Below are 11,853 nucleotides of genomic sequence, written 5' to 3' on the forward strand. Positions count from 1 at the left end.
AACAGCAGCTCCAGAGCTGCCTCAGTCATTCCAGGCATGCCAGCAAACAATCTGGCAGCCAATGGTCTCTGGCTGGAGCCAGGCAGACAAACAAGGCTGCCTGCTGCAGCCCGGGCTGCTTTGCCCAAGCAGGCCTAGACTGACAGGGATTTAGAATCCCACCTCTTCATGGGAAACTTCATTGGAATCTTTGAGAGACGTTGCAGTGGACTGAAGATCAGTGCCAGTGCCTACCTGGAGACAAAGCCTTTCCTTCAAGATGTCCAGGTCTTTCTTCAGAGCCCCTTTGGAAATTTCACTCTTGGTCAGTGCAACACTCAGGACTTGAGCGGTCTCTTGCCATTCCTTCAAAGCAGCAGCCCCATGCTCCAACTGTTCCTGCTTGGCTTCCCTCTCCACTTCCAGTTGTTGGGTGTTTTCCTTGACACTTCGCATCTCCGGTGTTTTCATTTCATTCTTCTTTTTCAGATCTCTCATCTGCTCCTCGTACAATTCCCGTTCATGCTGCCAAAACAGGGAGGTCACTCATTCCCTCTCTCAGTTTGCTTTTCATACCAGATCGGGACTCCTGCCACAGGCAGGCAAAGGCTGCCCCTCTCTCTCTGCCTCTCGGGATGCCTCAGACCTTTGCTGGGACCGCCCTTGACGCTGAGTCTTTCCCAGCTCACTCAGCCCATCCCAGCTCCCTTTCTGCCCTTCCCCGACCTCTTGCAGCTCCACTCGAGTGTTCCTTTGGGGAGCAGCTGCCAGAACTGCAGCCAGGATTCCAAGTCCACGCTAAGCAGGATTTAGGCGGTGCCATGAGGATGTGCTCTCCAGCAGGGAGAAAGGGAAGAGCAGACACCCCCAACATTTCATTCCCTGCAGCTGGGGTGACAGGAGTGGTTTTTGAGCTCTCCTGTGTAGAGTTTCCATGGCACCATCCCCGAGAGCCCCACTGCCCTCTCTTGGAGCAGCAATGGCCACATCAGTCTGTCATTCTCTGCTGCCACTCAGGACGAGTTCTCCCCTTGCAGGCACACGTCCTTATCTGCATCAGCACTTTGCTTTTCTCTCTTTTCTCCCCACTGGCTGCTCTCTGATGGCCAAGGCCAAACACCTTTCTATTAACAGCAAACTTGGCCTTCTCACCTCTCGTTCCAGGTCCAGGTATTTGAAATCTGGACGTGGGTTTGGACACGAGGAATTGCCCAGACCATGCAATGTCCATAGAGACAGTGTGGACATTGAGAACTACAGGGCACAAAACTCCAGCATGGAGGAAAACCAGCAGCCTCAGCACTAACTGGCTTTGACATGACTACGACATCTTTTCCTCCTTATTCAGAAGAATGCAGTTTGAAAAGCTCAGCTGGAAAGAGGTGCTCCTTAGAACTATTAACACAAGGGCCAAACATAGCTAGGAAATGGCCCTTCATGGCATCTGCCGTTCTCACCAGCACATCCTTCCTTTCCTTCTCCAGGCTCTCCAGTTTCCTCTGCAGAGATGCCACCTCCTGACAAAGAGTCACACCCTCTTCCTTCAGGGCAATGGCCTCTTTCTCCAGGGCAGTTTCTCGAGAGGTCTTCTGGTGTTCTGCCCTCCACATCGCTGCAGCAGGAAGGAGAAGGAGAATGAGAACAGCAAAGCAAAGGCAAACTGATGTGCATCCTGCAGGAACAACAGCACTGTCTTCTTGGCCTGCCTGTGTTTGCCAGCCCCTAAGGCCGCAAGGGCTTCCAAAGCTGACAGAAATGAAGGAGAAAAAAGCAGGACTCCAAGGGGCAAGGTTCAGAGGAATAGGAAAGTGTCTTTACTCTTGGGCTTGTGCAGAGTGAGCAGTCCAAGAGAGACAAAGGAGCGGGGATGCCTGTGCAGCCCTGCTCCAGAGAGGCCAATAGCCTGGGGGCTCTGGCAGGGCCTGGAGTTGGGGGGAATCGAGCTGAGGCATCCAGCTACAGCTCCTCAGCACAGACACAGCACCTGAAAGGCACCACCTGTGCACGGGATCAGCCATAGCACAGCCAGATGGCACTGCCAGCCACGGCATCTTCCTCGAGAAAAAGCTTTCACTGGCACTGGATGGAGAAATCTCCTGCTGGTTGTTCTTCCCCTCTGCCATCTCTGGGCACTGCCCTTTTCCTCTGTGTGGCATCAGAGATCCCTGCTGGGACAGGATGGGGCAGCGGGTGGGAGAGGTGAAGCTGTACCTGCTTGAATTTCTTCCAACTGTTTCAGCAGCTCCTGATTGCTGGCTCTGAGATTGTCCCTCTCAGCCTGCCCCATGCCCAGCTCCAGCTCCAAGGCCTGTATCTTCTTCCTTGCATCATTCTGGAAGAGGCAAGAGGAACAGAATCACCTGTCAGTGCCACTGCTGGCAGGAGACAAAGGGCTACAAACACTAAAGCAGAAATAGCCCAGGTGGGAGAGGGCAGCTGGACCGTACTGGTAGATGTGATCGTGATCCTCCTTCCTCCCCATGCTAGTGAGACAACCCCCCTACAAGAACTTCCACCCATCCTGGCCTTGGCACTCTGCTTGTCCAGCAGCCCAGCAGCAGGACAGGATTTCTGGGTGCATATTACCAGATCTTTCTGGGAATGCTCCAGGTGCTGCTGCAGGTCTTGCAGAGCTGCTGACACTCTGTCCACTGTGAGCTCTGCGGGGACATCCCCATCCTGAGAAGCACTTAGGCCCAAGACATGACCCTTTTCTGAAAAGAGAAGACATTCTCTTTCAAGATTTAATCCAACAGTCTCCAACAAACAAGGCCTCTTTCTACCTAGGAGGAGGTGCCTTTGTCATTGTCCTAGAGCTCGCCTTGCAGCAGGATGTGTGTCACAGGCTGACGTTATTTTGATGACCACTAATGTCAGCACTGCCCCAAAGACAACTGCATGGGCCCTGTGGCTTGACAGGACTTGGGCCCTTCTCCCTTCTGACTCTAATCACTTCTCTACAAACAAACATGGACTTGTGTCTCTGCAGGGAGACAAGACTTCCCAAGGCCTGAGTCAGCCTGAACTGACAGGGTGAGTGTGTCATACCAGGATGACCAGGAACCACCCCCTCGCTCCACCTGCTCTCCCAGCCTCCCACACTTGCCTGAGCTCCAGGTGACCAAGTCTCTGCTATCCCTGATCACGTGGTGGAGAACCAGGAGCAGTTTGTCCAGCTGGGATTGAGTTTCCTGGTGAGCACCACTGGCCTGCTGACACTTTGTGGCCAAGGCCTCTGCTCTGTTCTCAGAGCTCTGGAGCTTCCTACGCAGCTCAGACACCTCAGCCTCCAGCACCTGCACAGAGTCCCTCAAGCTCCGTTCTCCTGCTCGGGACTCCTCCAGCTCCTGCAGCAGCTGCTTCTCTCGAATTGCCTGGGTAGCCTCCATCTCCAGCACTGCCTTCTGCAGGGCCCGCATCTGGAAGATGGATGCACAGAGCCTCAGGGACAGGGCTGCTCCTGAGGCAGCAGAGCAGGCAGTAGAGCAAGCAACAAAGGAGAAATGACTTCAGGCAAAAAAACATGCCCAAAACAGAAGGCACAGAGCCAAGGATTCCAATGGAAACAAGTGTCCTGAAAATAGGGAAAGGGAGCCAATGGGCATCCTTGAGGCTGCAGCTCTGAACACCGGCTGAACTGGCTGCGCTGGAAGTGCCCTCCCCAGCCTGCCATAGCCACGTCTGTGTGCCCACATTGCTCGGTGCCCAGCACAGGCACCAACTCCATCTGGGACAACACTGCTAACAGAGGGATGGAGGAGCTCCAAAGGAGTCTGCTGCTGCTTCTCCTCCCACATTTCCTGCTGGGACCCGAGAGAGAACGGAGGAAAACATCGGCAGCAGACACCAGATCCAGCCTTGGCCTGTGGGTGCAGCAGCACCCCGGGGCAGAACACGGCAGCAGTGGATGCTGCTGGGAGGAGAAAGCAGTTGGGGCCTCCAAGCCAAAGGTGATGATGTGTGTCCCTGGAGAAGAGGACGCCAGGGCACAGATTACCTGGGCGTTGAGCTTCAGCACTTGTCCTGTGCGGTTTGCACAGAGCTGCTCGGCCTCGCGAAGAGCAGAACGAAATTGAGACACCTGATTGTTCAGTGCCTGGTTCTTTTCTTCCAGTGTTCTGAGGCACAGGTTCTTTTCCTCCAGAGACAGAAGCAGCCTAAAAGGGAAGCATGCAACTCATTACTACACGGTATCACATTTTAGGAACTCTTAGGACTCGCACCACCTCGGGGAAAACTGCTCTGTCTGATGAGGTTTGTCTAAACAACGTGGCTGTTTGTTTGTTCCCCCTGCAGTCACAGCCCAGCATGTGCCCACTCTGCTTTTATTCATGAAAGAATGGGGAGTTCCTGCCTACATGTCCTACCTTCTTCTTGAGATGGGAATGTGAATATAGACCTAACAAAGTCTTGCCATGAAGAGATTAGGGGAGAGGAAGAGTTTTCTTCTGACTACCCAGGCTCCAAGGGGGAAAGGTTTGGTCAACATGGAAGAGACATTTCCTTGCCCCATCTTGTATGTCCAGGTAGGAGGAGCAGCACCCTACAGCCAGAGGATCTCGGGGAAGTTCCCTAAGATTTACCAGCACCCATCCTACTTCCAGCTGGAGAAACAAAGGCCGATAGCAGAAGTGGCAACAGAGCCTTGGAGCACAACCTGATGGAAGATGCAGAAACCTGCAGGCAAGCAAGAGGGCCCTGCCCTTTCTTTGTCTTCTTCTCGAAAGAAGAATCCTGTGGCACTGAAGACCGGCAGGACTTGGTCAGCTGGAGGGGCCCCGTTAACCTTGGTCTTGTCTCTTGCATTCTTTGCACAGTCAGTATTGCCTGTGACTCTGGAGGCTGGCAGGGACCCTGCTTGAGCCCCCCCAGGCACCTGGGGGCATTTTCTGAGGAACGATGCAACAGAGACATTCTTGGTTCTTGGGTGCCTTTGAGGGGAATCTGGCCTAGGTCAGCAATCAGGGCCTTGAGATGGTTCTGCCAAGCAAAGGCATCAGGATGCCAGGCTGCTCCAGATCCCAAAGGCTTCAAGTTACAGGACCCAAGGCGGAGCTGCTGGATGTGTCCAGCTCCTTACACTGCAGCTTGGGCAGTGTTAGCACACCCACCTCACAACAGAACACACCCCTAGAGGGAAAGAGCTACTCCAAAAGCCTTTGTCTTCAGAAAAACTCTAACTGAAGGCTTGAAAGAAAAGAAAATGAAACACAACATCCAGACAACCAGACGCGTCTGCACGGAGAGTTCAGAACTCTGCCACATAGGAAATGCTGCCAGAGCCCCTGGCCAGTGCAAAGATGGCAAAGAGGGAATCCATTCCCACAAGGCAGAGTCCCACAGGCTTTCATTTACCTGGCTTTTTCCTTCTCTAGGGTGTTCAAGGAAGCCCAAAGTCCCGAATTTTGGCGTGCCACTTCTTCCCATTGACTCCTTTCCATCTCCAAGTTCTTCAGGTGCACTTGCAGCTCCTTGTTCTGATGTTCTGCCTCCTCCAGCATCTTCTGGAGCTGCTCAACCTGCAACAGCTTCTGCCTTGACTGCTTCTGGGCCTCCCTCACATCTTGCCGGGCTCTCTGAACAATCGTTGCCTGGGACTCTCTGGAGGCTGCCAGCTGAGATGTCAACTCTCCCACCTCCAGTCAAACAGAACAAAGCAGTCAGAGGCTACAGCCACAGCCTGTCACTGTCAGCCACAGCAGAGGCTGTGAGAAAAGGCAAAGGCCAACTTTCCATTTCTCCCTGTCCTCAGAGCACCAGATTCACAATGCATACGGACAACTTGTTTCAATCTCTACGTGGCCCACCAAGGGCACCTGAAAAAGCACCTCCCACACCAAGGCCAGCAAGAAGAGGCCAGCAGGAATCCGTGCTGATGGTTGCTGGCCAACAGCCCAGAGGACTAGCCCAGCTGTCCAGGGCAGCAGCTGAGATTCAGCAGAGCACCGAGGGTCCTTCAGAGCAGCTGCCAAGGAGCCCAGAGCACGAGGCAGCCCCAGGGACCACCCCAGCAGCTGCTGCTCTGCCATGGAAAAGCAAGAAGGGCACAGACCCCCTGCTGGATGCTGCGGTGCCACTGCTCTTTCACTCACCTGCTTTTGTAGAGCCTCCCTCTGCTCAAGGAGGAGATTCATTTCCTCTTTGATGCCTCGTAATTCTTCCTTGTGCCTCTTCTGCGCTGCCTGGATCTCCCCCCGAGCTTCCTGCAGCTCAGCTTGCAGCTTTGCCTGGATGGTCTGGCAACAAAATGCAGAGCAACTTCCTGCGACCTGCCCTCAGGCTCAGCTTTTCCCACTTGCTCTCTCAAAATCCCATTCCTTCAGCGACTTCTTTTGGCTTCTCTACCCAGCTCTGCTTCCATTGCAAGCCTTGCTTCCCGGGCCTGAGCTCTGGAGCTTGCCAGGCTCTGTGCTGCCAGGGCCTGAAGCAGCCCTTGCCTCCTGACTCCCAGCACCTGCCTTTTGTGCCCTTGCCACTGCCCTGCACTCTGTTCCCTGCCTGCTCAGACTTACCTGCCCCTTCTCTTGCTGCTCTTTCACCTCCTGCCTGAGCTGCTGCACCTGCTGGCAGGCTTGGCTTAGCTGTCCCCGAGTTTGGAGCAGTGTCTCTGATAAAGAATTCTTCTCCTTCTGCTTTTCCAGCAGGACCTGCACAGAAGGAAAGAGCAGAGGGCTTGACACTTCCCCTGCAAACTCTGTGTGGCAAGAGGCAAAGACTGATGGGCTCACGCGCTCTCAGAGCACTCGGCTGCTGCTCCCCTGGGCCACTGTCTGCCCTGGGGGGGACACAGCTTCCCAGAGAGTGACTTAGAACACAGCCCAGGAGACATCTCTGGGTTGCTGTTCAGAAATACTCCAGGCGAGTCTTTAAAAAGATTTGTCTCTTGTCAGCGTTCCTGCTGCGCCCTCCCTGTGCCCACAAAAGAAAAGTCCTACAAACTCAGTTTGGCTATGGACACCGACCAGTACACACCAAAAGAGGACCCTTAAGAGAACAGTGAAGATCCTCCGAGGTAAGTCTTAGGAAAACAGAGCACAAGAGCAGCACAAAAATCCCAACGGAAAGCTGATGTTTCTGCCGGGCTTCCTGTGAGAGGGCTCATTCCTGGGCCCAAAGATAGCCCTGTTCACCTTTCACCTCCCCAAATTCAATGTAGAAGGCATGGAGGGCATGCTCCACACAGCCCCATAGCCTGTCATCTCCCACAGCTCCAGCCTTGCAAAAAATCACACCAGTTCTCCTTGCACACTCCCTTACCAACAAAATGTCTATCAGGATCTATTCCAGTGCTGGACATTTTCAGGATGGTTGAGGAAAGCAATTTTGCTTGCTGAAGCAAGTGAAAATTCACAGGGTTTCTCCTTCTCGGACAAAACCCACATCAAAGTGTCCCCTCCTCCAGTGTGCAAAGCAGCTCTCTGCAACGAGGGCATGCCTGGCAGGGAAACGGCTCTTGTGGTGAGCAGTCCTTTAGTGACTGATGGCAGTCTGGCTGATGTGGCCAAAGCAGACTCTCTTTGTGCAGCAGTTCACACCGACAATACCATTTACTTGTCTTACACAAAGAAGGTGTCTCATGGCCCTTGCTGGTATTCAAGCCTGAAGACTACACTGTGGTTTTGAGCTTTTCTCTTCAAAAGCAAAACCTCTGCTGGGTATTTGCCAAACCTACCACATACTCCAGAACTGAGACTGTCTGACAGAGACCATCAGAAACAAACCCTTCTCTCACAGCTCTCCTGTAACACCCAATCCAAACCTCCCCCGGCACACTTGGGGCCGTTTCCTCTTGTCCTGTCCCTTGTTCCCTGGGAGCAAAGACCAACCCTCACCTGGCTGCACCTTCCTGTCACAGGGAGTTGGAGAGAGCGAGAAGGTGTCCCCTGAGCCTCCTTTTCTCCAGGCTCAGCCCCCCCAGCTCCCTCAGCCACTCCTTGTCACACCTGTGCTCCAGACCCTTCCCCAGCTCCGTTCCCTCTTTTAGAGGCTCTGGGGCTGCCCAAAGGAACAAATTTTGCAGAAGCATGTAACCCTTTGCTGATGAACATGCATATGCCTGGCTAATAAATGCATGTGCCATCTTGAGCCAGGTGTGCACAGCAGTGTCCCTCTCTTCTACTGCCAGAAACAGCATCTGGCCTGATCTGGCTGGCACAACTCCCACTCCCACAGGTGCTGCCTAGGAATAAGGTGTCCAGAGCCACGGTAACATCATGCCCCTCTTGCTCCAGCAGCTCCCTCTGAAGCTGCAATTCCTCCAGTGCCTGCCTGTTGACTTCCAGCTCCCTCTGCAGTGATGGGTCTTCTCCCTCGAGTGCAGCCAAGTCCTCCACTGTACAAGAAGGGGCAAGACAAGTTTTCAACGGAAAACCAGCCTCATTTCCAAAACCAACCTCCATCCTGTGCTGCTGCTCCGCCTTTTCCGCCTGGGCTGACGCTTCCTTCAGCTGCTTGCTGTTCTTCTGGCGCAGACTCAAGGCTCCTGGCTCCGGGATTCCAGTGCATTGCTGCAGCTTTTCCTTGGACTTCTCAAGGTTTTCACAGTCACTGCAGAGACAAGGCTCAGTCAGAAGAAGGAAGAGGCCTGAAGAGCCATCGATCCCATTTTCAGCCCTCCACAATGGAGCTGGGGGCAGTGGGCTAAGGAAGACCTTGCTCTTTCCCTCCCAAGGAAATCCTCCAGAGGCAAAGGGAAAGGAAGGCAGGATTTTGCCTTCCTTCAGTGAGAAGCAGTGGCTGGACAGGGGCTCTCAAAGAACAGAATTCAGGGAAGCAGCACGGTGAGAGGAAGGAGTCTTCTATTCCAACATCGCTGTGCATCTCCCAGGCAGCCTTGGGAGTCACAGTAGAGCATGAAAAGCCCTGACAGGACGATGCTCAAGAGCCACACTGAGGCCTACACATGGTAGGGCAGGTGAGTTCTTTGCCCAGAACACCTCTGAACTCCCAGACCTGGACGCAGATTGCCTCTGGAACGCAGGAGGAGGAGGAAGAAACACTCACCTTCTGATTTCTTCCATCACAGAGTCTATGTGCTCCCGGTGGCTACTGAGCCTCTTGCATCGCTCCTCCATTTTCTCAAAACATCGCTGTAAGCGCCCACAATTCTCTGTGGCTTCCCAAACCAATTCCAAGGGATGCTGTGCATCAGTGGATGTCAGAGTTGAGAGGCTGTTCCTGGAGGCTGCATGCTGGGAACGGTCAGCGCCGGTGATGGAACTGGCCATGCTGTCACTGCCGTCTAACAGCACCTGAAAGCCCACATCCAGCTGTTAGTCAGGTACTCTGTTCCTATTCCAAAGTACCACTGAGATGCCTCTTCTGATTCCACAAGAACCAGTGTCCATTTGTGGAGGACCAGTTTCAAATCCGAGCCAGCTCAGCACAGTTTACTCACCTCAGGGGCTCTGGAGAAACGTCCCTGGTGAGAAAGGCCTCGAGCTCCCTGGAAGAGCACAGGGAAGAGCACACTCAGACTGCATGGCTGCCCCTGAGGCAGTCGCCTCTAAATGCTTCCCAGCCTGGAATTCCAGCTCAGCTCCTTCCTCCCCTCCTTGGGAATATTTTCAGCCCAGTAGGTTGACAGCAGCACAAACAAACATGCTGGAAGGTGTCTCATCACTTCTTAGAACACCACAAGGGGAATTGCCCAGAGCCCCATCCAACCTGGTCTTGAACACTGCCAGGGATCCAGGGGCAGCCACAGCTTCTGTGGGCAACCTGTGCCAGGGCCTCAGCAGCCTCACAGGGAAGAATTCCCTCCCAATATCCCATTAGACCCTGTCCTTTCCCTGCAGGCCCCTGGCTTAAGACTCTCTCCAGCTCTCTTCCAGCCCCTTCATGCATTGGAAGGTCACCCTGGAACCTTCTCCAGGCTGGACAACCCCAACTCTTGCATCCTTTTCCCTTGGCACAGGTGCTCCAGCCCTTGGAGCATCTTCCTATCATCCTCGTGGCCTCCTCTGCACCACTGGGGATCATCTTGGAGATGTCTGGGAGAAACCCATTCTTGTCTCTGGGAAGCGCTCAGGCTGCGCTGTGAATTGGGCTGAGGGGAAGGCAGTGAAAGCTGCTCCCTTGTTTGTGCCCACACCCTCCAGTGGGACAAGGACGGAGGAGGAGATGTGGGTGTGCTCTGGGATGGCCAGGAGCCCCCCCATTCCCTCCCAGGCCTGTCCCCATGGCCAGCACCAAAGCTGCTGCTAGCTCTGGAACAGCCAACTGTTAATCCCTTGCTATTCCCAAAGGGAACTGTTCCCAGTGGCACAGCCCAGGCCCACCCAGGCCCCTGCTGGGCTTGGCACAAAGAGGGCAGCAGCTCTCTCACTCACCCGCCGGGTCTCCATCTGCCCCTTGGCACGAGCAGTGACCAAATGTCAGTGTCCAAAGGCCGTTGGCCTTTGCAGGGTCTAAACCCCAATCTCCAAAGGCCGTTGGCCTTTGCAGGGTCTAAACCCCAATCTCCAAAGGCTTTTGGCCTTTGCAGGGTCTAAACCCCAATCTCCAAAGGTTGTTTGACTTCGCAGGGTCTAAACCCCAATGTCCAAAGGCCGTTGGCCTTTGCAGGGTCTAAACCCCAATGTCCAAAGGCCGTTGGCCTTTGTAGGGTCAAACCCCAATCTCCAAAGGTTGTTTGACTTCGCAGGGTCTAAACCCCAATGTCCAAAGGCCGTTGGCCTTTGCAGGGTCAAACCCCAATATCCAAGGGTCGTTGGCCTTTGCAGGGTCAAGAGCACAAGATCAAAGTGCTGTTGGCAGTTGCAAGGTCAAAGCCCCAATGTTCAGGAGCTGTTGACAGTTGCCAGGGCGAAAACCCCAACATTCCATGGGCTGTTGATGGTTGCCAGGCTCCAAACCCCAACATTCCATGGGCTGTTGATGGTTGCCAGGCTGCAAACCCCAACATTCCAGGGGCTGTTGGAGAGGCCCTCCCCTGGCTCTCCACCCATCCCAGCTCACTGCTGCCCGGCACCTGCACCAGCACCCCCACATCCCCACAGCCCAGCTGGGCAGCTGGGCAGGGACCTGGCTCATAACATGAGTTCAAAGTTGCTGGCCCAGACAGCATCAGTTTTAAGGCTCAGCATTCCTGAGACCCGCATGCTCTTTAGGGATGCGCTTAGTTCCTGAGTCACAGGAATTTGTCTGTCTCCCCTGACAAAGGGGAGGTGTAAGAAAAAGCCTCAAAAGGTTCTTGGTGCTTACAAATATTCATGGAAAGTAAAGCTCTGCATCTAGAACAGCCACATGAGGAGGAAAAATGGTGTTTCAGGGTCTTTTCAAATTCCTACAGAGAAATGCCAGGAGTTGCAGTGTTTAAGGCTCATAAAAGAGATTCAGAATCCCGAGACAGACACGAGTGCATTTTTTTCTCTGCTCTCTGTTTGGCAACATATCACTAGGTCTTCTAGGCAGAAGAAAAGTCTTGCTGCTTATTTCAAAGATTCCTCGTGTCTTGGGGTGACCTTATGATGTGTAGCCCATATCGCTGCCTATGCCCAGAAATTAATTTCTATGCCTCTAAACTGAGCACAACTTTTTCAAAGCAGTTTGCAGCTTGTTCAAGGTCACACACAGATAGCGGGGTTTTTTTCCAGCTGCGGCAGGGGAGGGAGGAGGCACCTGGCTTGCGGCTTCCCGGTCAGCTTTTGGCCAGTTGTTCAGCTTCTTTTTCTCCGGAGAGAGAGGTGAATTTTTTTTTCCTTCCCTGGAATTTCGGACTTTCTCCCTTTTCCACTGGACTGCTACAATATTAGAACACATCAGGAGGACTTTCCACCGAGCGCAGAGGGCCTGGCCTTGGGCCAAGCCCCAGCTCCGAGGAGACCAACAGGAGGACTCTAACACTTTCCCAGGTTTTTTCTCCACAGCGAG

The 11,853-nt window shown here is 53.8% G+C and overlaps 1 protein-coding gene across 1 annotated transcript in view; it reads right to left on the reverse strand.

Moving 5' to 3' along the window:
- Positions 1-10,325, reverse strand: part of LOC138101671 (centrosome-associated protein CEP250-like) — a 57,979-nt gene extending 47,654 nt beyond the window's left edge. Inside the window, exons 1-4 of the mRNA XM_068999445.1 lie at positions 10,311-10,325; positions 9,377-9,424; positions 8,983-9,230; positions 8,373-8,526 (exon numbers count right to left, since the gene is read on the reverse strand). Coding sequence (XP_068855546.1) covers positions 8,373-8,526; positions 8,983-9,230; positions 9,377-9,424; positions 10,311-10,325 — 465 coding nt within the window. The remainder of the gene's footprint in view (positions 1-8,372; positions 8,527-8,982; positions 9,231-9,376; positions 9,425-10,310) is intronic.
- Between the last annotated feature and the right edge of the window lie 1,528 nt (positions 10,326-11,853).

Source organism: Aphelocoma coerulescens, unplaced genomic scaffold, assembly GCF_041296385.1.
Source record: "Aphelocoma coerulescens isolate FSJ_1873_10779 unplaced genomic scaffold, UR_Acoe_1.0 HiC_scaffold_39, whole genome shotgun sequence".
Lineage (NCBI taxonomy): Eukaryota > Metazoa > Chordata > Aves > Passeriformes > Corvidae > Aphelocoma > Aphelocoma coerulescens.